This window comes from Nomascus leucogenys, chromosome 16 (genome assembly GCF_006542625.1).
Source record: "Nomascus leucogenys isolate Asia chromosome 16, Asia_NLE_v1, whole genome shotgun sequence".
NCBI lineage: Eukaryota > Metazoa > Chordata > Mammalia > Primates > Hylobatidae > Nomascus > Nomascus leucogenys.
Window position 1 is genome coordinate 92,416,761 of NC_044396.1, and position 27,780 is coordinate 92,444,540.

The 27,780-nt window shown below is 47.7% G+C and overlaps 1 protein-coding gene across 6 annotated transcripts in view; it reads right to left on the reverse strand.

Annotated features, from left to right (window-relative positions):
• Window positions 1-27,447, reverse strand: part of TRAPPC9 (trafficking protein particle complex 9) — a 724,494-nt gene extending 697,047 nt beyond the window's left edge. For 2 of the 6 annotated variants that reach the window (XM_030795380.1, XM_030795382.1), the window contains exons 1-5: window positions 27,254-27,445; window positions 20,093-20,686; window positions 16,731-16,751; window positions 7,289-7,434; window positions 3,310-3,438 (exon numbers count right to left, since the gene is read on the reverse strand). In XM_030795380.1, coding sequence (XP_030651240.1) covers window positions 3,310-3,438; window positions 7,289-7,434; window positions 16,731-16,751; window positions 20,093-20,676 — 880 coding nt within the window. In that variant the 5' untranslated portion in view covers window positions 20,677-20,686; window positions 27,254-27,445. Of the gene's footprint in view, window positions 1-3,309; window positions 3,439-7,288; window positions 7,435-16,730; window positions 16,752-20,092; window positions 20,687-27,253 lie in introns of all 6 variants that reach the window. The other 4 variants (XM_030795377.1, XM_030795383.1, XM_030795379.1 and 1 more) reach the window with 4 other exon arrangements.
• Window positions 27,448-27,780: the final 333 nt, after the last annotated feature.

Sequence of the window (27,780 nt, forward strand, 5' to 3'; positions counted from 1 at the left end):
GCGACAGAGTGAGACTGTCTCAAAAAAAAAAAAAAAAAAAAAGAACTACTGACCCCCCTCAAATATTTCCTTCATTTCCTGAGTCTCTCTTCATGAAAACATTTTTCCTATTTCAATGCCTTAGTAATTTCCAAACACTATAAAATGATGACTTCATATAAAATAATAGCTAATGGTCATGAGATATTTTATGAGATGACCACCATGCTAAACATTTTGCACACATTCTAATTCTCACAATTCTACAAAGCAGAAATTAGGAGCCCCTAATCACAGATACAGAGCGAGGAGGTGGGGGGCACCTGAGAAAGAACTGTACGACCCACGTTCAAACACAAGCCAGCTGAACTAGGCTTTTCCATGACACCACAACACCACCCACTAGCAAACATGCAAAAGTGGGTGCAATACTCAGGGAGCTCCAGATTCTTTTCAGCTGTAAGGTGCTCCAGACGGTTTCCATCTCTTTTATAAATCATGGCTGACTGGTTTCTAACACTGGAAAAAAAGTCCAATTTCACCACTGTCCACATTGCACATCTGAAATTTTCATGCTGAAATGACATAATAAAAATAAGATAACTAGAATACTTTTCCAGGTATCCAAATATAATGGGCATAGTGCTATTCTAAAGCATTAAACAACAACAACAACAGCAAAATTCAAATGAAGGAAGCCTCGTTTAAGTCTTCTTTCACCAACAGGAAAATGAGGAATTAAAAATATATGTGTACAACAGCGCCACCTATGGCAAGAAAGGTCTTTCCAGGTTGCTGAAAAAAAAAAAGGTAACGAATTTAACTGTTGGCATAATAAGAAATGATCAACAGGGCTTTTTAAAATACGATGCTCAGAGACCATAACTAAAAGTGTAGCTAGCACATACTGAAATCTGCTTCGAGGAAGGGAACAGTATTCAGTATTTAATCCGAAAACTTTAACACCCCTAAATATAAACAGAAGACACAGGCTCACAGAAACTAATCTTAGCACAGGAAGAAAACTCGACCATCTGGCCCACTCTCTTCATTCTACAGGTAGTGAGGTTGAGACCCAGAGAATTTGTTCTTCTAGCAATCAGTGGCAAAGCTTTCTCCTAGTCCTTGGATTTTGCACTATACCAAAAGCCACCTTAATCTATACCAACCCTATAATCATAAAAGTCATGTCTGGCCAGGCGCAGTGGCTCACGCCTGTAATCCCAGCACTTTGGGAGGCCGAAGCGGGTGGATCACTTGAGTCAGGAGTTGGAAACTAGCCTGGCCAACATGGCAAAACCTCGTCTCTACAAAAATTAGCTGGGCATGGTGGCACACACTTGTAATCCTGTTAATCAGAAGGCTGAGACACAAGAATCACTTGAGCCCGGGAGGCAGAGGTTATAGTGAGCCGAGATCGTGCTGCTGCACTTCAGCCTCGACAACAGAGCAAGACTCTGCCTCAAAAAAAAACACAGGCCAGGAGCAGTGGCTCACACCTGTAATCCCACCACTTTGGGAGGCCGAGGCGGGCAGATCACTTGAGGTCTGGAGTTCAAGACCAGCCTGGCCAACATGGTGAAACCGCGTCTCCACTGAAAATACAAAAATTACCCAGGTGTAGTGACAGGCACCTGTAATCCCAGCTATTCGGGAGGCTGAGGCAGGAGAACCACTGAAACCCAAGAAGTCGAAGTTGCAGTAAGCCGAGATTGAGCCACTGCATTCCAGGCTGGATGACAGAGCGAGACTCTGTCTCAAAAAAAAAAAAAAAAACACATAATCTATTCAACAATGTCCCCTTGTAGTCAATCTATAAAGGAAAAGTGACTGATGTCAAATCAACGTTTTTACTTTTCTCATCTATTACAGATACAGGAAAAAAATCAAAATTTTCTCAATCACAAAAAAGATAAGCCTGAGGCAGGAGAATAGGATCTAGAGGCAAGGAACCTAAGGTTGTTTCACGCAGACTTCCTACAACTAAATTGAAAGGAAAACCCTAACTTTCCATGACTAAGTAACAAAGGGACCAGAGGCTGCTCCCTTTGACCTTTTCTGCATGGCAGATGGGAAATTGGCTGTCCACAACCAGTCGGACTGATTGCGGGTGGAGTCTTAGTTTGCATAGAAGTATAACTTTGTCTACGCACAGAAGCATAACTTTGTAACTTCACCTTAGCCTCAGATTGGTTGCTTTTTGCAACCAATCAGATGTTTGCACAGGAGTGTGACCTTTGTTAACTTCAGCCTGTGATTGGCTGCTTTCCACAACCAATCAGACTGACTGCAGGCTGCCACTTCATTTACATGAGGTGAGCATGAAATGTCCAATGGGAAACTTCTAGTGGATATTTAGACCCAAGAAGATTCTGTATCCGCGCCCTTGAGCCCGCTGCTCGGCCCACTCCCATACTGTGGAGTGTACTTTCATTTTCAATAAATCCCTGCTTTCATTATTTTGTTGCTTCCTTCTTTGTGACCTATGCAACATGATGACTAAATCCCGAGCCATTAAAGGCAGGTTCATTCATCAAGGACCAAAACGTTCGTGTTCATTCAGCATTCGTGGGTCTGCTCCGCCCAAGAAGTTTTCTCACTCTTCATTGGTTCTACCAAGCATAAGCAAATCAAACAACTCACTGAGAGAACGTCATCAGCCAATAAAATAAGAAACTGCTCCCAGGCCCTGAATCAGCTATTAAAATTGACCTCTGGGACTAGCTTCTCCTAATACATAAAATTATAAAAAAGACTTAGACACAGAACCTCAAGTCTGTCCTACCAGGAAATTTTACGCAAGTATTCCAGAAATCAACCAATCATTCTAACCCATTAGTGGTATTCAATAAGATCGAAAGTATTCAATAAAATCAGAACAAAATGTCTCATACAAGATTTCTGGGCAGGGCACGGTGGCTCATGCATGTAATCCCAGCACTTTGGGAGGCCGAGGTGGGTGGATCATGAGGTCAAGCATTTGAGACCAGCCTGGCCAACATAGTGAAACCCCATCTCTATTAAAAATACAAAAAATTAGCCGTGCGTGGTGACGGACGCCTGTAATCCCAACTACTCGGGAGGCTGAGGGAGGAGAATTGCTTGAACCTGGGAGGCAGAGGCTGCAGTGAGCCGAGATCCCGCCACTGCACTCCAGCCCAGGCAACAGTGCGAGACTCCGTCTCAAAAAAAAAAAAAAAAAATTACTGACTCAACACATTTTACAGTTTATTTAAATATTAGTCCTAACTCAAAGAAAAAAGTAACAAATGAGTCTGCTTTATTTAAAGACTGCAAGTGAGCAGAGGCCGGAAAAAGGGCAGAGCTCACCTGGCCGGTGTCTGTTGGCTGCTTCAGCAGGAAGTGTGCTGCCCTGGAACCTCCGAGCTCCACTCTTCCCACCAGTTCCACCAGGATAGTGATAGATGACAGAAGCTGAACACAATCCTTCCAGGGCAGCTGGGCATTAAGAAAACAAAAAACAAAAACCAGCATCATTAATCAAGTCAGTGACCCATCATTAGCTCAAACTGCAGTAGCTAAGAATGATTTAAACAGGTGGATTATTTGGAAATGCCAATTTTTCTCCCAAAACAAAGATCAAACCTAAAGATCACTAGTTTTTTGCAAATGGGAACTTGCCACCTGTCTTTCCCATGCCCATGTCCAGGCAGGCAACACAGAACACTCTCACCACACTCAAGGTTTCCCTGCAGGGCTGAGTGCACACGTGAAACAGGCCAACCTCTGCATTCACCCATTCACGTGGCTGGCATTCCTGCACAGACTGTGTGGCAGACTGCGCCAAGTTCTGGAGCTACAGAGATGTATAACAGAAAGTGCCCTGGACTGAAAACATTTCACAGTAATAGCACCAAAGCAAGACCAGAATGCCTTTCCAGACCACGCACCCCATAGGCATCTGCTCCTTTTGAGGCTGTAGACCTCCCTCTTCCTCAAAAACAGCCATATCAACTCGCTACACAGCCCGTTCTTCTCTCATGACGTGACAACCTAATAATCTCCGGCTATGCCACATGCCTTAGAAGGTGTGCCGCAGTATTCATCTCTATTATCTTTATCCATTAATTCAGTGGTCCTTAAACTTTTGGTCTAAAAACTCCTTGATGCTCTTAAAAATGACTTAGGATCACAAAGAGCTTTTTTTGTGATGTGGGTTACACCTGTAGATATTTACCATATTGGAAAATAAAACTGAGAAAAGGATTTAAATATTTATGTATTAATTCCTTTTAAAATAGGCCAGGCGCAGTGGCTCATGCCAGTAATCCCAGCACTTTGGGAGGCCAAGGTGGGTGGATCACTTGAGGTCAGGAGTTCAAGACCAGCCTGGCCAACATGGTGAAACCCTGACTCTACTAAAAATACAAAAATCGGCCAGGCATGATAGCACACACCTGTAGCCCCAGCTACTCGAGAGGCTCAGGCAAGAGAATCGCTTAAACCTGGGAAATGGGAGTTTCAGTGAGCTGAAATCACGCCATTGCACTCCAGCCTGGGCGACAGAGCAAGACTCTGTCTCAAAAAAACAAAAATAAAATAATAAGCTTGTCATGTGTTAACAGTTTTATGAAAAATAATTGTTTTCCAAAACAAAAATAAAATACTGGAGGAATGGCATTATTTGACATGTTCACACATTTCTTTAATGTCAGAGTTAGTACAAGTCAGCTGGATCTTCTATCGGCTTCTATATTCAGTCTGCTGTGATATCAGGCATAAGTAGCTTCTGGACAACTCCACTGTCCACTTCTGAGAGGCTGAGCATGGAAAAGGCCCACGGCACACAGGACCGTCCTTCTCCATGTGCCCTTTAGGAGCCCTCCTGATCCAGTCCAGCGCCGCATGGGGAAGGCATATGGGCAGTACCAGTCTTTCTGGAGAAGCACCTGCTGCACATGCCCTAGTCTCAGAGCCCACTGAGAGACACATAGATTCTCTGATACAATAAGGAGTACTTAGGGAGACAGCTCTCTTTCAAGAAAACCAAGTAAAACTATGTCTTTCTCAGCCTGCTTAATCCTTTATCTGATTCTCCTTTCTTTTCCATCCCTAATTCTTACTCCCTTTCTTTCCCCACTTTTATTTCTCTAGCCTCTTTAAAAAACTAAATTTAAGTCCATTTTATTTTTGTTTTTTCTTAAGAGACAAAGTCTCACTCTTGCTCAGGATGGAGTGCAGTGGTGCGATCATGGCTCACTACAGCCTTGACCTCCTGAGCCCAAGCGATCCTCCTGCCTCAGTCTCACAAGTAGCTGGGACTACAGGCACAGACCACCAAGCCCAGCTAATGTTTTTTTTTTATTTTTTTATTTTTATTTATTTTATTTATTTATTTATTTTGGTAGAAGTGAGGTCTCCCTATGTTGCTCAGGCTGGTCTCCACCCAGTTAATGTTTTTTAATTTTGTTTTGTAGAAGTGAGGTGAAGTAAGGTTTTTTTATTTTTTATTTTTTATTTTTTGTAGAAGTGTTGGGATTACAGGCATGAGCCACCGTGCCTGGCCATTTGAAGTATTTCTTATATTTGGCTGGGCACAGTGGCTCATGCCTGTAATCCCAGCACTTTGGGAAGCCAAGGCAGGAGTATCAGCTGAGGTCGAGTTCAAGAGCAGCCCAGCCAACATGGCAAAACCCCGTCTCTACTAAAAATACAAAAATTAGCCGGGCGTAGTAGCGCACGCCTGTAGTCCCAGCTACTCGGAAGGCTGAGGCAGGAGAATCTCTTGAACCCAGGAGGCGGAGATTGCAGTGAGCCAATATCATGCCACTACACTCCACCCTGGGCAACAGAGCGAGACTCTGTCCCCAAGAAAAAAAGAATTTGTTATATTTAACATGTTCTACAGCACCTCGTTAAACTTCTGTTACAGAACTCATCTCATTACTTCATTCCGACTTGTATTATCATAAGTGGCTGACAGGCATCCTTGCTAAACTGTCAACTTCAACGAAAGAACCCTGTTTTAGTCCTTACTCACACATTGTTCACTTAACAAGCATTTAGGGAGCATCTGCAACATGTCAACATGTCAGGCAATGAACACAGCCAGTCCCTCCTCCCAGGACCACCTCCAGGAGGCGCAGTCCCCAAAGGGAAGACCACACACAGGCATCCAATTCCAGCACAAAGTGTCAGCAACACCTCGGGCAGAGCACCCGCTCTGCTGATGGCTGCGGGGGATCAGAGATGGCTGTGCTTTGAAGTAGGATTTCTTCTTGCCTTTCTTTTAATTTTTAAGATTGACAGAGTTCACATACCATATAATTCACCCACTTAAAGTGTGCAAGTCAGCAGTTTTTAGTATATTCACAACTGTGCAACCATCACCACTAACTGACTCTGGAACATTTTCATCACCCCAGAAAGAAACCTTATGCCCGTTAACAGTCACTTCCCATTCCCCCTCCTCCCAGCCCCTAGAACCAGTTGTCTACTTTCTGCTTCTATAGATTTGCCTATTCTAGCCACTTCATATAAATAGAATCAGACAATCTGCAGCCTTTTTCATGCCTGGCTTCTCTCACTTAGCATAAAGTTGTCAAGGTTCATCCGTGCTGCAGTGGTATCACAATTTCACTCCTTTTCATGGCTGAATAATATTCCGCTGTATGCCCATACCACATTTCGTTTATCCATTCATCATGTGACACATGGAGGAGGTTTTGAGGTATGAGTCTAAGAGGTGAAGATCACGGGGAACGGCATCCAAAGCAGAGGGCAAGGTATAGTAAGAACAGAGGAAAAGGGAAAGCGTGGGCAGGGCCTCCTTCAGAGGACGCATGGCAGGGCGGGAGGAGGGCAGCAGATACAGCAGGGAAGCACCCCAGGCCACTGCTCATGGCAACTAGCACAGGCTGGCTGCTTTTCCTCCCTCATCCCTTCTTCTTGGGGACTTTCTTTTGCCGTTTCTTCTCATTTCTTTTTTTCTTTTTATTAATTTTTTTTTTTTGAGACGGAGTCTTGCTCTGTTGCCAGGCTGGAGTGCAGTGGCGCAACCTCTGCTCACTGCAACCTCCGCCTCCTGGTTCAAGAAATTCTGCAGCCTCCGCTTCCCGAGTAGCTGGGACTATAGGCACGTGCCACCATGCCCAGCTAATTTTTGTATTTTTAGTAGAGACGTGGTTTCACCATGTTGGCCAGGATGGTCTCAATCTCTTGACCTCATATTTGGCCTGCTGCAGCCTCTCAAAGTGCTGGGATTACAGGCGTGAGCCACCACGCCCAGCCTCTCATTTTAAATAACAGTTGAAACACATATCAGATCATCTTCATCAGCTCATCTTACCTCCAAGCCACAGAAAGTCATTCACAGAACGCAGCAGCTCCACGGACATGTGGTAATGCACCAGCGAGTCCTGCAGCATCCCTGCCTGGAGGCACAGGTCCCCCACATGCTTCCGCATGCGGCCTTGGCACCGCTTCTTGTAATGTCTAGAAAATAAATGAAAATGTATCTTTATTACTATACAACTCCCACCCAGAAAGCACTCTGACGAAGCACTATTCAATTCTCTCTCTACTAAAAATGCTAAGAAGGCAACTGTAGGCTCTATAATTTTAAGTCAGCAATAATCATTGCCAGTTATGTGAGCTGGAGTGGTCTCGATTTCAAAAATGTACTGCCAAGCAATTTTTTTAAAGGTGATAGGTACATAAGGACTTCTACCAGGTCTTTCACGTAGGCAATGCTAGAGTTGGATTTTTCTTTTTAGATTTTCCAGTTGTAACATTAGTATAAGGAAGTTTATGTTTCAGCTTTTTTAAAAAATCAATTATCTTCCACTTCTTAACATCAAACCTATTATTATGTTATAAAGAGAGCTATGCTGAGTCTTATTAGCCAGCCATTTGGCTTTAGCAAACAAGACGTTCATCCTCGCTATTTCAGGGCAAGCTTTAGGAAAGCTTTCAGAGGGCAGGGCCTGGGGTGCTCACTAACAGCTCTTTAAATATTGGCAAGGATATGCCATTAAAAAATGCAAAGGCTTCTGAGTCCCTGTCAACTCAGAAACCAAAGAAACTGTAACAAAATATTCCTTTTATCATTTTTAAATACTCTAATCTTTAAATGTTATATTTCTTAAGATAGATGATTTTTTTTTTTTTAAAGAAAAACTGCAGCTGGATTAAACTTTCCCTCACCAAGAAAGCAAACTTATCAAGAATAAAACTCCTCTGGAAATCCAGAAGATGTGACGTTTCCAAGTAAATGAATGTTATTGACATATCTCAGTACAATGTTAAATCCTATCATGTCTAACTCTAACAAGTTCAACAAACTCTTTGTTACTCTGGAATTTAGCTTTTCCATTCTGAATAAGTTTTAAACAAAGATCACAATGTAAGGCAGACGCAGAAAGAAGAAGAAACGCCAGCCTTCATTTGTCTCCTTCCTGGCCACAAGGCAGTGTCAGGATGGCCCCTGCTAACAGACCCTCCCCATAAGAAAATACAGCATCTGGCAGGGTGCAGTGGCCCACGCCTGTAATCCCAGGGAGGCCGAGGTGGACGGATCACAAGCTCAGGAGATCGAGACCATCCTGGTTAACACGATGAAACCCCATCTCTACTAAAAATACAAAAAATTAGCCGGGTGTGGTGGCACGTGCCTGTAGTCCCAGCTACTCAGCAGGCTGAGGCAGGAGAATCACTTGAACCTGGGAGGCGGAGGTTGCAGTGAGCCGAGATCACGCCACTGCACTCCAGCCTGGGGGACAGGGTGAGACTCTCAAAAAAAAAAAAAAAGAAAAAAAAAAGAAAGCATGTGAGCTGCTCCTCCCATCCCAGTAGCAGTCACCTCAGCAGCCTCCGCCTAGTCTCTGACTCCCCACTCTGCACCCCCTTCCCCTTCATTGCTTCTACACACACACAGCCAGAGTGTCCTTCCCAAAGCACAAATCAGTCTGTGTCCCTCCCCTACTGCAAACCTTTCACAGGATGCTCAATTCAGTCGTAGGGAGAGGCATGCAGTCCATAGCTAGCCCCTCCCATGGCTCTGGCCTCCCCTCCTATCACTGTGGCTTTGCACTCCACAGGCAACCTTGCTGCAATGCTGAAGTCCCCGGACCTCAGGCTCTATCTGCCTCACAACTTCCACTCTCTTTTAGGATCATCTCAATGACCAGTTTCTCAAGGAAGCCTTCACTGACTCCAACTTCTGCACTTTGGGTTAAGTGTCCTTGATGTGTTTCTAGAACATTGTTACTTTTTTTTTTTTTTGGAGACAAGGTCTTGTTCTGCTGCCCAGGCTGGAGCCCAGTGGTACAATCACAGCTCACTGCAACCTCCAACTCCTGGTCTCAAGAGATCCTCCCACCTCAGCCTCCCCAGTAACTGGGACCACAGGTGTGCACTACAACACCTGGCTAATTTTTTTTTATTTTTTGTAGAGATAGGGTCTTCTTATGTTGCTCAAGCTGGTCTTGAAACTCCTGGGCTCAAGTGATCCTCTTGCCTCAGCCTCACAAAGAACTGGGATTGCAGCTCTTTGCCCAGCCAGCTCTTACTCTCAAAGGTAGAGTGTTTTGCTCACTTCCTTGGTATGTTATCCTGTTCTAAATGGGAAAAAAAAATTCAGTATCCAAATGGACATTTTCCTCCACCAGTAACATAACTGTCAACTCTTAATACATGAATAAGTTTACAAATACTACTATATATTAGTTTAATATATTTTAAATTAGACTTTAAAGCAACAACAAAACCTTACTCCTAACCAATTAGAAAACGATTTGCTTTAAAGCATCCTAAAGAAGTAAATTAGGCCAGGCATGGTGGCTCAACCACTTTGGGAGGCCAAGGCAGGAGGATCACTTAAGGCTAGGACTTCGAGACAGCTGGGCAACAGAGCAAGACCATGTCTCTACAAAGGCTCAGGTGATCCCCCCACCTCAGCCTCCCAAGTAACTGGGACTACAGGCACATTACCCCTTGCTCAGCTAATATTTATATTTTTTGTAGAGACTGGGTCTCACCATGTTGCCCAGACTGGTCTGGAACTCCTGGGCCCAAGCAATCCACCTGCCTTGGCCTCCCAAAGTGCTAGATTTATAGGAGTCAGACACTGTGCCCAGCCTACAAAAAAAATTTTTTTAATTAGCTTGGCATGGTGGCTCCCACCTGTAGTCCCAGCACTTTGGGAGGCCGAGGCAGGTGGATCACAAGGTCAGGAGATTGAGACCACCCTGGCTAACATGGCGAAACCCCGTGTCTACTGAAAATACAAAAAATTAGCCGGGCTTGGTGGCGGGCGCCTGTAGTCCCAGCTACTCGGGAGGCTGAGGCAGGAGAATGGTGTGAACCTGGGAGGCGGAGCTTGCAGTGAGCTGAGATCGCGCCACTGCACTCCAGGCTGGGTGACAAAGCGAGACTCTGTCAAAAAAAAAAAAAATAAAATGCTTAATATGTTTGTGATTTTGGTACTATTTATATGGCTTATGGAAAACAAGAGCTTCGTATTCTAGTCCAAAAAACAATTTATCTGCAAAGAAATTTCTATATTCAAATCCAAAGAAAAGCTAAAGCTGCTCAACAACAACAGTTTGCAATTAAAATCCAAGGGAACCTGGATAGAGAGAATCTCTTTTGCAGGGTCGGGGATGGTATTACACAGTTTAAGAAGTCTTTGGGCCTGGCGAGGTGGCTCATGCCTCCCAGCACTATGGGAGGCCGAGGCAGGCGGATCACGAGGTTAAGAGATCGAGACCATCCTGGCCAACATGGTGAAACCCCATCTCTACTAAAAATACAAGAATTAGCTGGGCATGGTGGCACGCGCCTGCAGTCCCAGGTACTCAGGAGGCTGAGGCAGGAGAATCGTTTGAACCCGGGAGGTGGAGGTTGCAGTGAGCTGAGATGGCACCACTGCACTCTGGCCTGGCAACGGAGCGAGACTCCATCTCAAAAAAAAGCCAGGCGTGGTGGTTCACGCCTGTAATCCCAGCACTTTGGGAGGCCAAGGCGGGCAGATTACGAAGTCGGGAGATCGAGACCATCCTGGCTAACATGGTGAAACCCCATCTCTACTAAAAAACACAAAAAATTAGCCAGGCGTGGTGGTGGGCGCCTGTAGTCCCATAGTCCCAGCTAATCAGGAGGCTGAGGCAGGAGAATGGTGTGAACCCGGGAGGCAGAGCTTGCAGTGAGCCAAGATCATGCCACTGCACTCCAGCATGGGCTACAGAGCAAGACTCCATCTCAAAAAAAAAAAAAAAAAAAAAAAAAGTCTTTGTATACTTCAGTAATGGCTACAGCCCATAATTTTGCGCTACAATATTTTGGGGTGGGGAGCCTTTTGACTACGTGCCTAATGTAAATACAATAAGTATACAAAAAGGTGCCCACGTGGTACAGCTAAAGCACCAAAGCAGACAAACTTAAGATGCCAGAGCAGCTGGGCGCAGTGGCTTACACCTGAAATCTCAGCCCTTTGGGAAGCCGAGGCAGGCAGATGATTTGAAGCCAGGAGTTCGAGACCAGCCTGTCCAACATAGCAAAACCCTGCCTCTACTAAAAATACTAAAATTAGGCCGGGCACGGTGGCTCACGCCTGTAATCCCAGCATTTTGGGAGGCCGAGGCGGGTGGATCACCTGAGGTCAGAAGTTTGAGACCAGCCTGGCCAACATGGTGAAACCCCATCTCTACTAAAAACACAAAATTAGCCAGGCGTGGTGGTGCGCTCCTGTAATCCCAGCTACTCAGGAGCCTGAGGCAGGAGAATTGCTTGAATCTGGGAGGCGGAGGTTGCAGTGAGCCGAGATCGCGCCACTGCACTCCAACCTGGGCGACAAAAGCGAGACTCCATCTTAAAAATAAAATAAAATAAAATTAGCTGAGTGCGGTGGCGCACACCTGTAATCCCAGCTACTCAGAGGCTGGACGCACAAGAATGGCTTGAGCCTGGGAGGCGGAGGTTGCAGTGAACCAAAATCGCGCCACTGTACTCCAGCCTGGGCGAATGAGACAGTGTCTCAAAAAATAAATAAATAAATAAAAAATAAAAAAATAAAAAAATAAAAATGCAAGAGAGCTCTAAACAGAAAGTTAAAAAAAAAAGAAAAGAAAAGAAAAAAAAGAAATGCAACGTTTTATACTCAGTTTCAGATGCTTTATGGACCATTAGCTGATACTGTATCTTGCCTGATGAAAAACTGAAAACAAATTGTTAGTGTTGATTTCTTCCATCTGAACTTTTTTATGTTAAAGTTTGAATATTAAAACATCACTCTATACCAAGAAAGAGCAAGAAGCCAGCCACGTGGCTCACACCTGTAATCCCTGCATGGATTACACAGCACGCCTGTAATTCCAGGCAGATTGCTTGAGCTCAGGAATTCGAGACCAGCCTGGGCAACATGGTTAAACCCCATCTTTACAAAAACATACAAAAAATGTAACCAGATGTGGTGATGCATGCCTGTAGTCCCAGCTACTCGGGAGGCTGAGGTGGGAGGACCACTTGAACCCAGGAGGCAGAGGTTGCAATGAGCCGAGATCACACCACTGCACTCCAGCCTGGGCAACAGAGCCAGACCCCATCTCAAAAACAAAAAAAAAAAAAAGAGAGAGAGAATTGAAAAGTTTTCATTAAAAGTTCAGAAGTGTCTACATTTTGTTTTGCATATGTACATTATTTGCAACCGTGTCAATGTAAAAGCAAAATGAAAAACCTATCTCCCTGGGATGTAAAACACTTTGACGCTACCTAGCTATCAAGGAAGTCTGAGCTTTGTGAAATAAATCTGCAGCACTTAAGCAAGAGAAGTTCTTTTGACAATTTTTCTGAAAGGCTCCAAAACTGATTTACTTTAGTCTTCCAAGTATAAGAGGAAGGTAACATAATTAGTAGAGAGAACATGCATTTATTTAAAGTCTGAAGAACCTGAGTTTGAATCCTGCTGCTTCATTACTAGCTGGGTGACGCTGGACTCATTATTTAACCCCTCTGAGAATGCTTCCTCCCAGCAAATTGGGCCTGTCACAGTCTGCCTCAGGTGGCATCAGTGCAACATAAATGAAATAGGTAGGTGGGTGGCTAACTGGTGTCTGACATATAGTCACATTCATTTCCCCCTTCTCTCCTTTTAAACTTGTATTACTCCCGTAGTCAGGTTTAAGCCTCTGATGATAGGCTGTCTTATTTGTCCTCGTATCCACTCAGCATAGTGCCTTACACTTAGAAGTGTCAAAAAAGAACTGCCTCCAGCCGGGTGCAATGGCTCACTTCTGTAATCCTAGCACTTTGGGAGGCCAAGGCAGGTGGATTGTCTGAGCTCAGGAGTTCAAGACCAGCCTGGGCAACATGGCGAAACCCTGTCTCTATTAAACAAAATATAAAGATTAGCCGGGCATGGTGGCACCCACCTTTAGTCCCAGCTACTCAGGAGGCTGAGGCAAAAGAATTGCTTGAACCCGGGAGGCAGAGGTTGCAGTAAGCCAAGAACGTGCCACTGCCCTCCAGCCTAGGCAACAGAGTGAGACTCCGTCTCAAAAAAAAAAAAAAAAAACTGCTTCCTCAATAGTAACTAGCAATGTTCATAAGAGGGTTTTGTTTTTTGTTTTTTATCTTTTGTTAAAAAGAGCTATTCCAGAACTATCCAACAGTCCCTCCCCCAATTCCCTAGCACCTCTCTCCTCAAGATGCCCTTCCTGATCTGCCCTTCTGGGTCCATGGGAAAGACAGTCTGTTCTGCTGGAACTCCATCCTGCTGCCAGGACAGAGGAGGTGGAGGGCAGATCTGGCCACATCATTCCCTTCAGATTTCTTTAGTAGCAGCCCAACCCCCAGCACCTTTAGAAGAAGTGGCAGCTGCACCTAAAACCCCTAACTCCATGGAATAATATAGAAAACCCCAGTCAGGAGCGGTGGCTCATGCCTGTAATCTCAACATTTTGGGAGGCTGAAGCACGCAGATCACCAGACCAGCCTAGCCAACATGGTGAGACCCCCATCTCTACTAAAAATACAAAATTAGTGGGGCATGGTTGCAGATGCCTGTAATCCTAGTTACTCAGGAGGCAAGGCTGGAGAATCACTTGAACCGGGAGGCGGAGGTTGCAGTGAGCTGAGATGGTACCACTGCATTCCAGCCTGGGCAACAAGAGTGAAACTCCAATCTCGGGAAAAAAAAAAAAACAGGATCTGGGCTGTCCTCCAGTCTCCTGGTCACGGCAAGCACCCCGGGGTCAGCCCGGGGCCTTCCTCCTGCCTCCCTGCCTCCATCTGCATTCTCCCTCGCTCAGCTCATCCACATTCAGGGTTTTCAGCACAGGCTACATACTGCCAACAACCATGTGTCTCTCTAGTCCACCTGCCCCTGAGCTCCGGACTCACATCCGACTGCCTCTTTAATCTCTCCGTTTGAAGGCCCAATGTCCCCCATGGCCTCCCAGTTTCCCCCATGGTAAGAAACAGCCCACCGGGTACTCTGTTGTTCGAGTCACACTCTCAGACAGATTTCTCCTTTCTGTCCCTCATCTTTTCCCATCTCTGTCTCTAAAGTATATCATAGCTTGGTGCCCCAGCACCTAGCACAGCACACGGCAAGCTCCCTGTAAATGTGTGCCGAGTCACCTCTGGAGGGCACCTGCTAATGAGGGAGGTCTCTCCTGGCACAGGTCACTTAGGAAAGGCCCTTGTCTCTCACACAGGAGGTGGAGAGGACAGCCCAGGACAAAGACTCATGACTCTCCTGTGGTCTGAACTCTGAAGGGCCTGCGGTCCAGGAGAGCACCTGGGTTGTGAACTCCGAGACTCGGCTGCCAGGAGAGCAGGGGAGGAGGAAGCCCAGGCCAGGCTGTCCCCATGGATCCTGGGAGCCAGTGGCGGCAGGAAAGGCCCACAGCCCAGGGTTTAAACCAGCCACCACTGGATCCCTGCCCTGCATTTTCCAAGCTGGACAGCTACGACTTCCTGTACTTAATACATTCATGTCTCTTCTGTTCCGCCACCCTAGAATGTGATGAAATCTTTCAGAAAGCCCAGCCTGTCTCAACTGGGACAAAGCAAACGAAGAATGAAAGTGTTGGTACTTGGACCAGAGCACTCAGGAAGAAACAAGACCCCTGGGCAGTGAGGTGGTGGCAGCAGGTCACAGAGCGAGAACCTTTCCCTGAGGGGGATGAAACCACAGGGGACTAGGCCAGCCAAAGAGTGTCCTGCAGGGCTGTCCTTGGTGTTGGAGACTCTAGATCAGTAATGCAAACAAATGATGTGCCACCAGTGAGGGACATTAGCGTCAACAAATGCAGACACAGGCTTGGCGCAGTGGCTCATGCCTGTAATCCCAGCACTTTGGGAGGCCAAGGCGGGTGGATCACCTGAGGTCAAGAGTTTGAGACCAACCTGACCAACATGGAGAAACCCCATCTCTACTAAAAATACAAAATTAGCCGGGCGTGGTGGCGCACGCCTGTAATCCCAGCTATTCAGGAGGCTGAGGCAGGAGAATTGCTTGAACTCGGGAGGCGGAGTTTGCAGTGAGCCAAGATCGCACCACTGCACTCCAGCCTGGGCAAGAGAATAAGACTCTGTCTCAAAAAAAAATAAAAAATAAAAAAAAAGCAGACACAGTTATGTCTATGTCTTACCTACATGAGGTTAAATGGAAAGTCTAGGGCAGGTAAGAGCCTGTACAATAGCTACGGGTGAACTGCCTCTCTGGTTCTGAATGCTCATTGGCAGAAGCAAAAAGGAAACAGCGGTCACTTATACAGCGCCTTGTGTCTACAAGATCCAAGTGAACTAGAAGGCCGTATATCCCTGACACTTAAACAAATTGCCCTTGAGCCCTCATAAGGTGCACAAAAGACTGGTGTGGGTTTTTTTGTTTTTTATTTTGAGATGGAGTTTCGCTCTTGCCGCCCAGGATAGAGTGCAATGGCATGAGCTCGGCTCACTGCAACTTCTGCCTTCCAGATTCAATTAATTCTCCTGCCTCAGCCTCTCGAGTAAGCTGGGACTACAGGCACATGCCACCACGCCCGGCTAACTTTTTTATTTTTGGTAGAGACAGGGTTTCACCATGTTGGCCAGGGTGGTCTCAAACTCCTGACCTCAGGTGATCTACCTGCCTTGGCCTTCCAAAGTGCTGGGATTACAGATGTGAACCACCGCGCCCAGCCTGGTGTGGGTTTTAGAATGGCCTATGTCTCCTTTATGGTGGAAAGTCGCTGAGGTGAAGAAAATGGGAAATGGCATGCTCAAGGCAGAAGCAAAAGAAAAGACAGCCGCACCCTCCCACAGCTCCCCTGGCCACTAGCACACTCCAGCGCCAGCATTCCTTGCCTTCATGCACGGCCCACAGCCACAGCCAGGAATCACAGGCCAGAAACGTTCGCTCAGAAGCCCAGGATCAAGCATGGCGCTGCAGCCTGGGACTTTCCCAGTTAAGCTATCCCAGGAAAACCCCCTAAAGCCGCCTAAATCAATTAGCAATTCACTTCCTCAAAACAAACAAACTAAAGAATAAAGGCTCATGAGTCACTAAATGCTACAGACTGAACAAGATCCCCCAGAGCAAGTATTTTAGCAAACACCAAACGCCAATGGGTTACGTGCTAAAAAAAAAAGCTAAAAATAAAAAACATATGTAAAGAAATGAAAAGACTATCCAGTTAACATATAGATTTAGACAGCAGTGTTTGTTTTTTAAAGCAGTGAAGGCTATGAGAAGGCAGCACATAGGGAAATCTAGCTATTTTTAATGCAACATGTTCACAGCCTACCTTTTCAGACCCAATAACACACTCACAGGGCAGTATGACAGAAAAAAAGAAAAAGAAAAAGAAAAGAAAGAGGAACAAGCAAAAATTAGAAACATATAAGAACAGAAATAATTTTGATAACTACAACACTACATGGACAAGAATGGGCCATGGGTTTTCATGAGGGGCACATGTGAGCTTTTAAGTAAATTACACCTACACCTCGTGTACAGGGAACTCCAGGACCTGAAGGTAGAATGACCTGTCAGGGGGCCTATCAGTATGGTCAACGTGTCAAACCAAAACTGGCCTTACATCTGGACATTTCCTGTTGAGCTACAAAATACTATCCCATTCCAGGTTGGACACTTTCTCACTCCTACTAAGAGTTGCAGGGGAGAGCAAGGCTTTGTTCCTGCACCAAATCATTCCTTTGAAAATTAAGAGAACCGGCCAGGCACTGTGGCTCACGCCTGTAATCCCAGCACTTTGGGAGGCCGAGGCAGGCGGATCACTTGAGGTCAGGAGTTCGAGACCAGCCTGGCCAACATGGTGAAACCCTGTTTCTACTAAAAATACCAACATTAACTGGGTGTGGTGGCACATGCCTGTAATCCCAGCTACTCAGGAGGCTGAGGCACGATGAATCACTTGAGCCCAGGAGGCAGAGGTTGCAGTGAGCCGAGACTGTGCCACCACACTCCAGCCTGGGCAACAGAGCAAGACACCATCTCAAAAAAAAAAAAAAAAAATTAGAGAACCATGGAGAAACAAAAGCAACAACAGGTTACCCATTATGAGAGGAGGATGTATTTGATTTGAGTTCACTGGTGTCATTATCTCACTGAAGTTCAAATGCTAACTGATGTCTAATTGCAGTTGTCCCACTACAGTGAGCAAGCAGCTTTATTTGCCACTGTATTTTCAGTGCCTGGAGCCATGCCTGGCATATGAAGGCTCTCAGGAAACACTGGTCAGTCATTATCCACTATGTGTGACGCACTGCGTCACAGCACACTCCCGTTCCTCCTGCAGAGTTGTGAGCACAGATTTCAAAAGGCAAAAAAGACCTGGCATTTGAAGGTGGATCTGCAACCTCACAGCCGAGAAGTGGATAACTGAAAAATGTCACTGATGCCCATGTGGCAAAGGAGGAAGGCATGAGTCAAGGGGTCAGAGCGGGGTTCCTGATCCATGCTGCCTGTGAGCTTCAACCCCTCACCCCTTCTCTGTAAAGCAGGGGCAGGCCACCCCCTGCCGACCTCGCAGGTGGCCACCAAGCTGTGCACACCATACAGCAACACCTTATCAGGGATGACTCCTGCGGTGCCTGCTGGCTGGACAGCAGTGTGCGTTATTCAAGAGGCAAAGGAGGCGCAGCAGAAGGCAACGAGGTGAGGTAGAAAGGCCCTGGGCCTCAGAGACAGACCTGGTGCTTATATCAGCTCTGCTGCTCGGTGGCTGCCAGGGTCTCTAAACCTTGCTGCCTCAGCCCCACATCAGCCAGCACAGCAACCCCGTGTAGATCACAGGGCTGCCATGAGGATTAAACACAGAGCAGGTCTACAGTATGCCTTTCCCTTTCCTTAAGCCAAATATGCACATTTGGGTGAAGCAATGAAAATTCCTTCCTTCCAGACCCTGCAAAGCACCATAGGCAGGTGTGACTGAGGCTATTCTATGCTTCCAACTCTGAGGGCTGGACTTAGACTACTGTGTCTCAATTCTGTGATCATTTCTCCTCATACTTACCAACAACCAGAAAGACACCGTGTGACCTTACATACATTTCAGAAACATACTGAGCACCTACTTTGCAGCAGGCACTATGGTGGCATGCACCTTACATCACTGAATCCTCACCTGTGGCTCATCAGCCAGTCCTACACAGGAGGAGGGAGAGCCCTGTCCAAGCCAGGAGGCCAGTGACTGACACAGTGACACATCACTTTCCCTGGCAAATGGGGACGCCCTCTTGGCAAACAGCTGCTGCCTAGGCTTGCATCTCATCCAGCTCTGCAGAACAGCCACCATGGCAAACAGAGCAGCGAGCAGAGAGTGGAAGCAAGTGGCAGGGAGGAGCTCATCCGCAATTCTGATTTGAAATAAAGTTTTTGACTTAATAACAGGCAAGATGGGAAGCTGACCTTTTCCTGCTCTATCCAACACTCCTTGTACACAGAGAGAATAGACACACTTTTCATTTGCATAAGGTAGCTGTTTAGGAGCTCCCGGGTGGTATTTCTGGCATCCTGATACCCATGCTTGGCTGCTCTGTAAGTGAGGAATTCGACACTGTGGCCATCAAGAGAAAAACAGTAGCCACATACGCAGGGTGCACAGCCTGGCAATCAGGAGACGTGGGCTCGACTTCTAGCTCAGCTAGGACCTAGCCCTTACCTCTCCAGATTCACCCTCTCATCTGTGAACCAAAGGGATGAGACTGAATAAAAGTGTTCAAACTGTGCTCTAGCACGGTGCTGTCCAACAGAAATAAACGCAAGCCACATAAGTACATTTCAGTTTCTAGTTGCCAAATTTTTAAAAGTAAAAATGAAACAGTTGATACTCATTTTTAAAATACAGTTTATTTAACCTAAGATATGTAAAATACTATCATTTCAACATGTAATCTATATAAAACATATTAGCAAGAAAGTTGGCCAGGCATGGAGGCTCACACTTGTAATCCCAGCACTTTGCGAGGCCAAGGCAGGCGGATCACTTGAAGCCAGGAGTTCAAGACCAGCCTGGCCAACGTGGCAAGATCCTATCTCTATTAAAGATACAAAACTTAGCCAGGCATGGTGGCATGTGCCTGTAGTCCCAGCTACTTGGGAGGCTGAGGCATGCGAATCACTTGAACCCGGGAGGTGCAGGTTGCACTGAGCCAAGACCGTGCCACTGCACTCCAGCCTGAGAGACAGAGTAAGACTCTGTCTCAAAAAAAAAAAAAAAAAAAAATTAGCAAGAAAGTTTATTTTTTCAGACGTAAGTCTCAAAATCTGGCGTGGGTTTTATTCACAGCCCATCTCAACTCAAACTAGCCTCGTGTCTAGTGCCCAAAAGCCACAACTGGCTGTGGCTGCTGTATAGGACGGAGCTCCAGGAGTCCCACGAGGGGAGCCCCACTAAAAAAAGGGGAGTGTATAAGACAACTCTAAAAGACTCTCCCAACCAAAGGCTGTCTCTGTCTTTAAAAGTCACTGGTTTTCATTCGGTTGGTTTTTTAGCAGCACTCAAACAGATTCTGACAGAAAGTCATTAGTTTTAAAAACCAATGGACAACACCTTTCTACTCCTTGCTGCAATAAAATTCCACCCTGTGCTTTCCTTTTCTGATATAGGGAAGCCAAGGGGCCTGGGTCTCTAGGTAAACTTACCTGCTGTCTGTGTCCAGTCCTACAAAGTCCTTTTTTTCAAACGGGACACAGAGAAGGGGGATCTTATCCCCGGACTTGTCTGTGGCTCTGTCCAGACGCTTGGACTCCAGCACGATGAACAGTGACTCGATGAAGTCCTCGATTCTCTTCTCCACCGTCTGGCAGTCCTCGTAGTTGGGGTAGAAGGCCACGTCGGTGCGCGGCTGCTCCACGATCTCCCCCTGCAGCCCGAAGACAAAGAGCCGGGAGTCATACAGCGTGGAGCCGTAGATCTCCTTCTGCACGTGGAACTTCTCGAAGGTCTGCGGCCAGTCCTTGGCCGAGAAGCAGTCTGTGATGGTGATGAGGCCCACGACTTTGCGGTGGGTCTGGAAGTCGCCCCACTCATTGTTCTCGGGTGGGTAGTGGTGCCTGTAGCGGATGTAGAGGACTCGCTGGGAGTCCCGCACGCTGATCTGACTCACAGAGCAAATCCTCTTATAGATCCTGAAGAAGTTCTCCTCGGAGACGATGCCCACAGGCTGGACCACCACGAGCAGCGTCTGGTGGTCCTCAGCACACTGCATGTAGTCAGGGACGCTCATTTTGAAGTCCCTGTTCCGAGACAAGAAATGAGGCTGTGAGACGCAGAGTCCTGGGTGCTGAGAGCCCACTCTCGGAGGCCGTGACTGTTACCTTCACTACCCGGAGGCAGGGGAAGCCCCAAGGAAAGCCGTGGCATCAACAGGTCTTACGGTTCTACACGTGGCTGTCACAGCTCTGATCATAATGCTGCAACTGTTGACCTTCAGTCCCTCGGCCTCAGAATGGAGCTTCTGCAGAAATGGGGCTGTTTCTTGTCTTTCTATTCCCACCACTTAACCAGGAGTAGTAAGAGTCAGTGCTCAAAAATGTCTGTTGAGTGAATGAATAAACACGTGTGTAATTGCTCCCCCATCCCCTCAACAGGATATTAAGAAAAATCCACCATGCGATCAGATCTGGATTTGAATTCTGGGCTCCCTGGAACTCCTCAGCTATAAAACAGTGGTGATAATAGAACTTATCTTGGCAGGGCGCGGTGGCTCACGCCTGTAATCCTAATACTTTGGGAGGCCGAGGCTGGCGGATCACTTGAGGTCAGGAATTCGAGACCAGCCTGGCCAACATGGTGAAACCCCACCTGTACTAAAAATACAAAAATTAGCCCGGCGTGGTGGCACGTGCCTGTAACCCCAGCTACCTGGGAGGCTGAGGCAGGAAAATCGCTGGAACCTGGGAGGTGGAAGCTGCAGTGAGCCAAGACTACGCCACTGCACTCCAGCCTCGGTGACAGAGTGAGACTCCGTCTCAAAAAAAAAAAAAAAAGAGGCCAGGTGCGGTGGCTCACGCCTGTGATCCCAGCATTTTGGGAGGCCGAGGCGGGTGGATCACAAGGTCAGAAGATCGAGACCATCCTGGCTAACACGGTGAAACCCTGTCTCTACTAAAAATACAAAAAATTAGCCCGGCATGGTGGCAGGCGCCTGTAGTCCCAGCTACCTGGGAGGCTGAGGCAGGAAAATGGCGTGAACCCGGGAGGCGGAGGTTGCAGTGAGCCGAGATCACGCCACTGCACTCCAGCCTGGGTGACAGAGCCAGACTCCATCTCAAGAAAAAAATAATAATAATAATAATTAAAAGAAAAAGAACTTGCCTTATAAAACTGTATTTAGATCGAGGAGGTTTCGAATGTAAAGGGCCTAGCACTGTGCCTAACATAAAAGGAGAGATTACATAAATATACCACCATTCCTTTATAAACGGGAGAATTGCCATAACCTCTCTGAGCCAATTTTGTCAGACATAAAAAGAAAACGTTATTACCTGATTCCCCAGAGCTGGGGAAAAATTAAATTAGATGACCCACATGAAAGAATCTGGCTCATAGGAGATCCTCAAAACATGCTTGTTGAAGGGATTAGTGAACAAACAAACAAATGAACAATCCAAATAATGCTGCCCCCAGCCCACAGACGGTCATGACGGAAGTCCCACTGCCTGGAAGTCAGGGCGAATATTCAACTCCCAGCTCTACACACACGACCTGGGTGACCTGGAGCAAGCCCGTGTGCATCCCTGAACCCCAGTTTCATCGTGAATAAAAATGAGGATAATAACACATACCTCAAGGTGTCAGCAAGTCAACATTCTGGTTGTGATAACGTACTGTGGTTTTGTAAGATGGCACCACAGAGGGAAACTGGGCAAAAGGTATATAGGATCCCTCAGTATTATTTCTGACAAATGCACATGGAGCTACAACTACTATAGTCTCAAATAAAAAGTCTAATTTTTTTAAAGGTTAGGGAGATTAAACGAGCTCTCTGTATCAAATAAGAAAAGGATGCTTCGATACACACCTCCACTGTCCCCATCAGCGGGCTTACATTTCCTCAGGGGATTTGGCCATGGTCCCCATGGCCAGAGGCAGCTGTACCATGAGCTAATGGGGTTCAGCTTCAGGCCCCTTCCATGGCCCTCTATCTAATTTTGCATTTTTAATTTTGTTTTCTTTTTCTTAAATAGGAAGCCCAAAACTGCATAACCTTCAGGTCACCAAAGCCTGACTGCAGAGATCGTGGCAGTAAAACCCTCCCAGGTGAGACACTAAGATTAAAGTGACATAGCTACAAGACCTCTGTGAAATTCTAATGGCAAGCCTCTCACCTGCCCGGAGAGGAGGACGACTGCGTGTCGCGGGCTATCCCATTCTGAATAGGCAGAGCCCACAATGGACCATACATCGCAACCCCACCTCTACAGACTTCAAAAATACACACGGGTAGAGGAGTATGGACAAAGTTAAATTTAAAAAAAAGGAAACCCTAGCCTCCCAACATGTCTTGCTTCTGCCCAGGATCTAAACGGTTCACAAGTATGTTACATGTGTGTGACTCAGCCCAAGTCCCCGACTCCAGTGTTTATGCTCTCAAGGACGACGCCCCACTCTCTCCTGCCCTTTCCCCACAACGATTCCCTAAAGAGTCTTTTCTGCACAGAAAAACCACCTTGGAAAGAACCAAAATCACATCATCTTCAACAAAGAGGCATAACACCCCTCAGAGGACATATCAAAATACTGAGCGGGGGAGACTGGAGAGCTCATGTTCCTCAAAAGTAGGCACGGGTTTAACAGAAGTTGAGACACACTGAAGCCCTCATTCTACAGAGGAGGAGAGTGCGGCCCACAGCAGATGAAGAAAGGGCCTTATTTTAAAAGTATCATCTCGGCCAGACACAGTGGCTCACACCTGTAATCCCAGCACTTTGGGAGGCAGAGGCGGGAGGATCACTTGAGATCAGGAGTTAGAGACCAGCCTGGTCAACATGACAAAACCCCATCTCTACTAAAAATACAAAAATTAGCCAGGAGTGGTGGCACACACCTGTAGTCCCAGCTACTCCGGAGGCTGAGGCAGGAGAATTGCTTGAACTCAGGAGGTGGGGGAGGCAGTGAGCCAAGATCACAACATTGCACTCCAGCCTGGGTAACACAGCGAGACTCCATCTCAAAAAATAAATAAATAAAAATAATTTAAAAATAAAAAGTATCATCTCATCTAAAAAGCAGCATAATCAGCCGGGTGTGGTGGCTCACACCTGTAATCCCTGCACTTTGGGAGGCGGAGGCAGGCAGATCACTTGAGGTCAGGAGTTGGAGACCAGCCTTACCAACATGGAGAAACCCAGTCTCTAATGAAAATACAAAAAAATCAGCCAGGCGTGGTGGCGCATGCCTGTAATCCCAGCTACTCAGGAGGCTGAGGCAGGAGAATCACTTGAACCCAGGAGGTGGGGGTTGCAGTGAGCTGAGATCGCGCCACTGCACTCCAGCCTGGGCGATAAGAGTGAGACTCCCTTTCAAAAAAAAACCTGACCTGACACCTGTGATCTCAGCACTTTGGGAGGCCAAATCGAGTGGATCGCCTGAGGTCACAAGTTAGAAACCAGCCTGGCCAACATGGCAAAACCCTTTCTCGGCCGGGTGCGGTGGCTCACGCCTGTAATCCCAGCACTTTGGGAGACTGAGGCCGGCGGATCACGAGGTCAGGAGATCGAGACCATCCTGGCTAACACGGTGAAACCCCATCTCTACTAAAAACACAAAAAATTAGCCGGGCGTGGTGGCGGGTGCCTGTAGTCCCAGCTACTTGGGAGGCTGAGGCAGGAGAATGGCGTGAACCCAGGAGGCAGAGCTTGCAGTGAGCCGAGATCGTGCCACTGCACTCCAGCCTGAGCGACAGAGCAAGACTCCATCTAAAAAAAAAAAAAAAAAAAAAAACCCGTTCTCTACTAAAAATACAAAAATTAGCCAGGCTTGGTGACATGCACCTATAATTCCAGCTACTTGGGAAGCTGAGGCACGGGAATCGCTTGAACCCAGGGAGGAGGAGGTTACAGTGAACTGAGATCACACCACTGCACTCCAGCCTAGGTGACAGAGTAAGACTCTTAAAAAAAAAAAGACGCCTGCTCCTGAGCCAGTTCTGGTATCTGAGACTAAGCTAATACAGGTATTAAAACAGCAAAAGTATGTATCTTCAACTTGGTAGTTCCTCCATAGAGCTACCATAAAACCAGCAATCCAAGAGATCTGAAAACATGTGTCCACACCAGAAACTTGTACAGGAATGTACATAGCAGTATTATTCCTTTTTGGGATGGAGTTTTGCTCTGTCACCCAGGCTGGAGTGCAGTGGCAGGATTTCAGCTCACCTCAACCTCTGCCTCCCAGGTTCAAGCGATTCTTATGCCTCAGCCTCCCGGGTAGCTGGGACTATAGGCGTGAGCCACCATGCTAGGCTAATTTTTGTATTTTTAGTGGAGATAGGGTTTCACCATGTTGTCCAGGCTGGTCTGGAACTCATGACCTCAGGTGATCCACCCACCTCAGCCTCCCAAAGTGCTGGGATTACAGGCACAACATTATTCTTGTTTTTTGTTTGTTTGTTTGTTGTTTTGAGATGGAGTCTCATTCTGTCACCAGGCTGGAAAGCAGTGGCACAATCTCGGCTCACTGCAAACTCCGCCTCCCAGGTTCAAGGGATTCTACTGCCTCAGCATCCCGAGTAGCTGGGACTACAGGCGCCCACCACCATGCCCGGCTAATTTTTGTATTTTTAGTAGAGAGGGGATTTCACCATGTTGGCCGGGATGGTCTCGATCTCTTGACCTCGTGATCTGCCCGCCTCAGCCTCCCAAAGTGCTGGGATTACAGGCTGAGCCACCATGCCTGGCCAGGCACAGCATTATTCTTAATAGCTAAGGAGTGAAAACAACACAAATGTCCATCAACTGCCTGATACACAAAATGCTACATCTATACAATGGAATATTATTCAGCCACAGAAAGGAACAAAGTGCTGATGTAAGCCACAACATGAATAACTTTAGAGCACTGTGCTGAGTGAAAGAAGCTAAATACAAAAGGCCACATGTTGTATGATTCCATTAATAGGAAATGCCCTGAATATGCAAATCTATATATATCGAAAGTAAATTGGTGGCCACCAGGGGCTGTGGGAGGGTGGAATGAGGAGTGACTGCTAATGGGTATGGAGTTTCTTTCTGGGGTGATGAAAATGTTCTGGAATGACAATGGTTACACAAGTGTGAATATACTAAAAATCACTGAATTGGCCGGGCATGGTGGCTCACGCCTGTAACCCCAGCACTTTGGGAGGCCAAGGCGGGTAGATCACGAGGTCAGGAGTTCGAGAGCAGCCTGGCCAACATAGTGAAACCCCGTCTCTACTAAAAATACAAAAAAAGTTTAGCCGGGCACGGTGGCAGGCACCTGTAACCCAGCTACTCAGGAGGCTGAGGCAGGAGAATCGCTTGAACCCAGGAGGCAGAGGGTGCAATGAGCCAAGATCGTGCCATTGCACTCCAGCCCAGGCGACAGTGCGAGACTCCGTCTCAAAAAAAAAAAAAAAAAAAAAAATCACTGAATTGTACACTCTAAAGCAGTGGATTTTATGGCAGGTAATCGAGGCTCAATGAAGCTGTTACTTTTGACACACTAGATTTCTGAAACATTTATTGTTTACATGTTTCCGGACAACTATTTTTCCCTCTACACTACTAGTCTTCCACTCAATTAAAAAAAAGAACAAACACACACAACAAAACCTAGCCAGATCTTTAAGGCAATGTTCCTGGGCCTCCAATATCATTCACCTGGTGCTTTGTTTCATGTTAACAAATAAAGATGTCACAGGTAGCTATGACTACCTTAGAAACACGGGACAGTCACCAGTTTAAACTGGGGCCGTGGGGGATGGAAGGGAAGTCACTCCTCCATACCTTTCAACTGGGCCTTGCTTCCAGCGTTTTAATTCCTCTCTCTATAAAAACATTTGAAAACAGACAACGCATCCTAACACGGGAAAACTTTCGGTTAACATTCACGTTGGGAAGGTCCATAGGGGTGGAGGGGCTTGGGGTGGGCTGACAGGGAGAAGACCACAGCCCAGCAGGCTGACTTCCTCTCCCCAGGGTTCCCTGGAATAAGTTGGAGTTGACAGCGCGCTTATCCCAGAGAGCATCGCCTGATGCTGCCCAGCTAGATCGGAGGCACTCTGAATCCAAGAGACAGGAGAGAAAGGGCTAGGGGAGAAGCCCGGGATCTCAGGGCGGGGAAAGCGCCGGGGGCGTGGGCTGTGCTGGTCCCCAGGCCCCAGCCGCGGGTCCCAGACCCCGCAGGCTCCAGGGGGCGTAGCCAGGCCCAGGGGCGGGGGGCTCCAGCGCCGCGGACGGCCAGGGAGGGGAAGCCAGGCGGAGACAGCTCGGAGACGCAGAGGGGAAGGGGACCCCGCCGCGGGCTCGGGAGAGGAGAGCCGGCCCGGGCAGCAGGTGTGGGCCGGGTCCCGAACCGGTGTCCGCCGAGACTTCAGCGGGTGTGGACACGGCCTTGGACAGGTGTAAGCAGAGCGCCAACAGGAGCGAGGGCGCCTCGAGCAGGTGCAAGCTGAACCCCGGCGGGCCAGCGGACCCGGACAGGTGTGGCGGGTTCCGCCCGGACAGGTGAGGGCCGGGCAAGCCCCTCCGCGGGACGCGCCGACTCCACGGCCAGCCGCGCAGCCCTCCCCGCAGCCGGCCCGAATTGCCTGACCGGCAGCCCCCCCGCTTTGCACTTACACAGCCGGTGGCCCCGGGCCCGGAGCGGGAGCCCACGACCTGGCGGGCAGCGGGGCCGAGCAGCCTCTGCGGCCACTTCCCCGGCTCTGGGCTGGCGCTTCCGACTGGCGGCCGAGCCGGCGCTGCTCCTGCGCGTGCGCGGAGGCCAGGCCCGGGCCCCCGATCCGTCCCGAGTTTTGCAAGAGACGCGAGGGAAGCAAGGGGGTAGGAGCGAGGTAGAAAGGAGGAAGGAGGAGCGAGGGAGAGAAGACGGGACAGGGAGGGAGGGGACATGGGGAGGGAGGAGGAGGAGAGAGGAGGGAGGAGGGAGAGAAAAAGGTGGGGTGAAAGAAGGAGGTAGGAGGGGCGAGGGAGAGAAGCGGGGACAGGGAGGGAGGGGGCGGGGGAGGGGGCGGGGGAGGGAGGAGGAGAGAGGGAGAGAAGCGGGGACAGGGAGGGAGGGGGCGGGGGAGGGAGGAGGAGAGAGGGAGGAGGAGGGGTGAAATGAGGAGGGAGGGGCAGCGAGAGAGAGAAGCGGGGACAGGGAG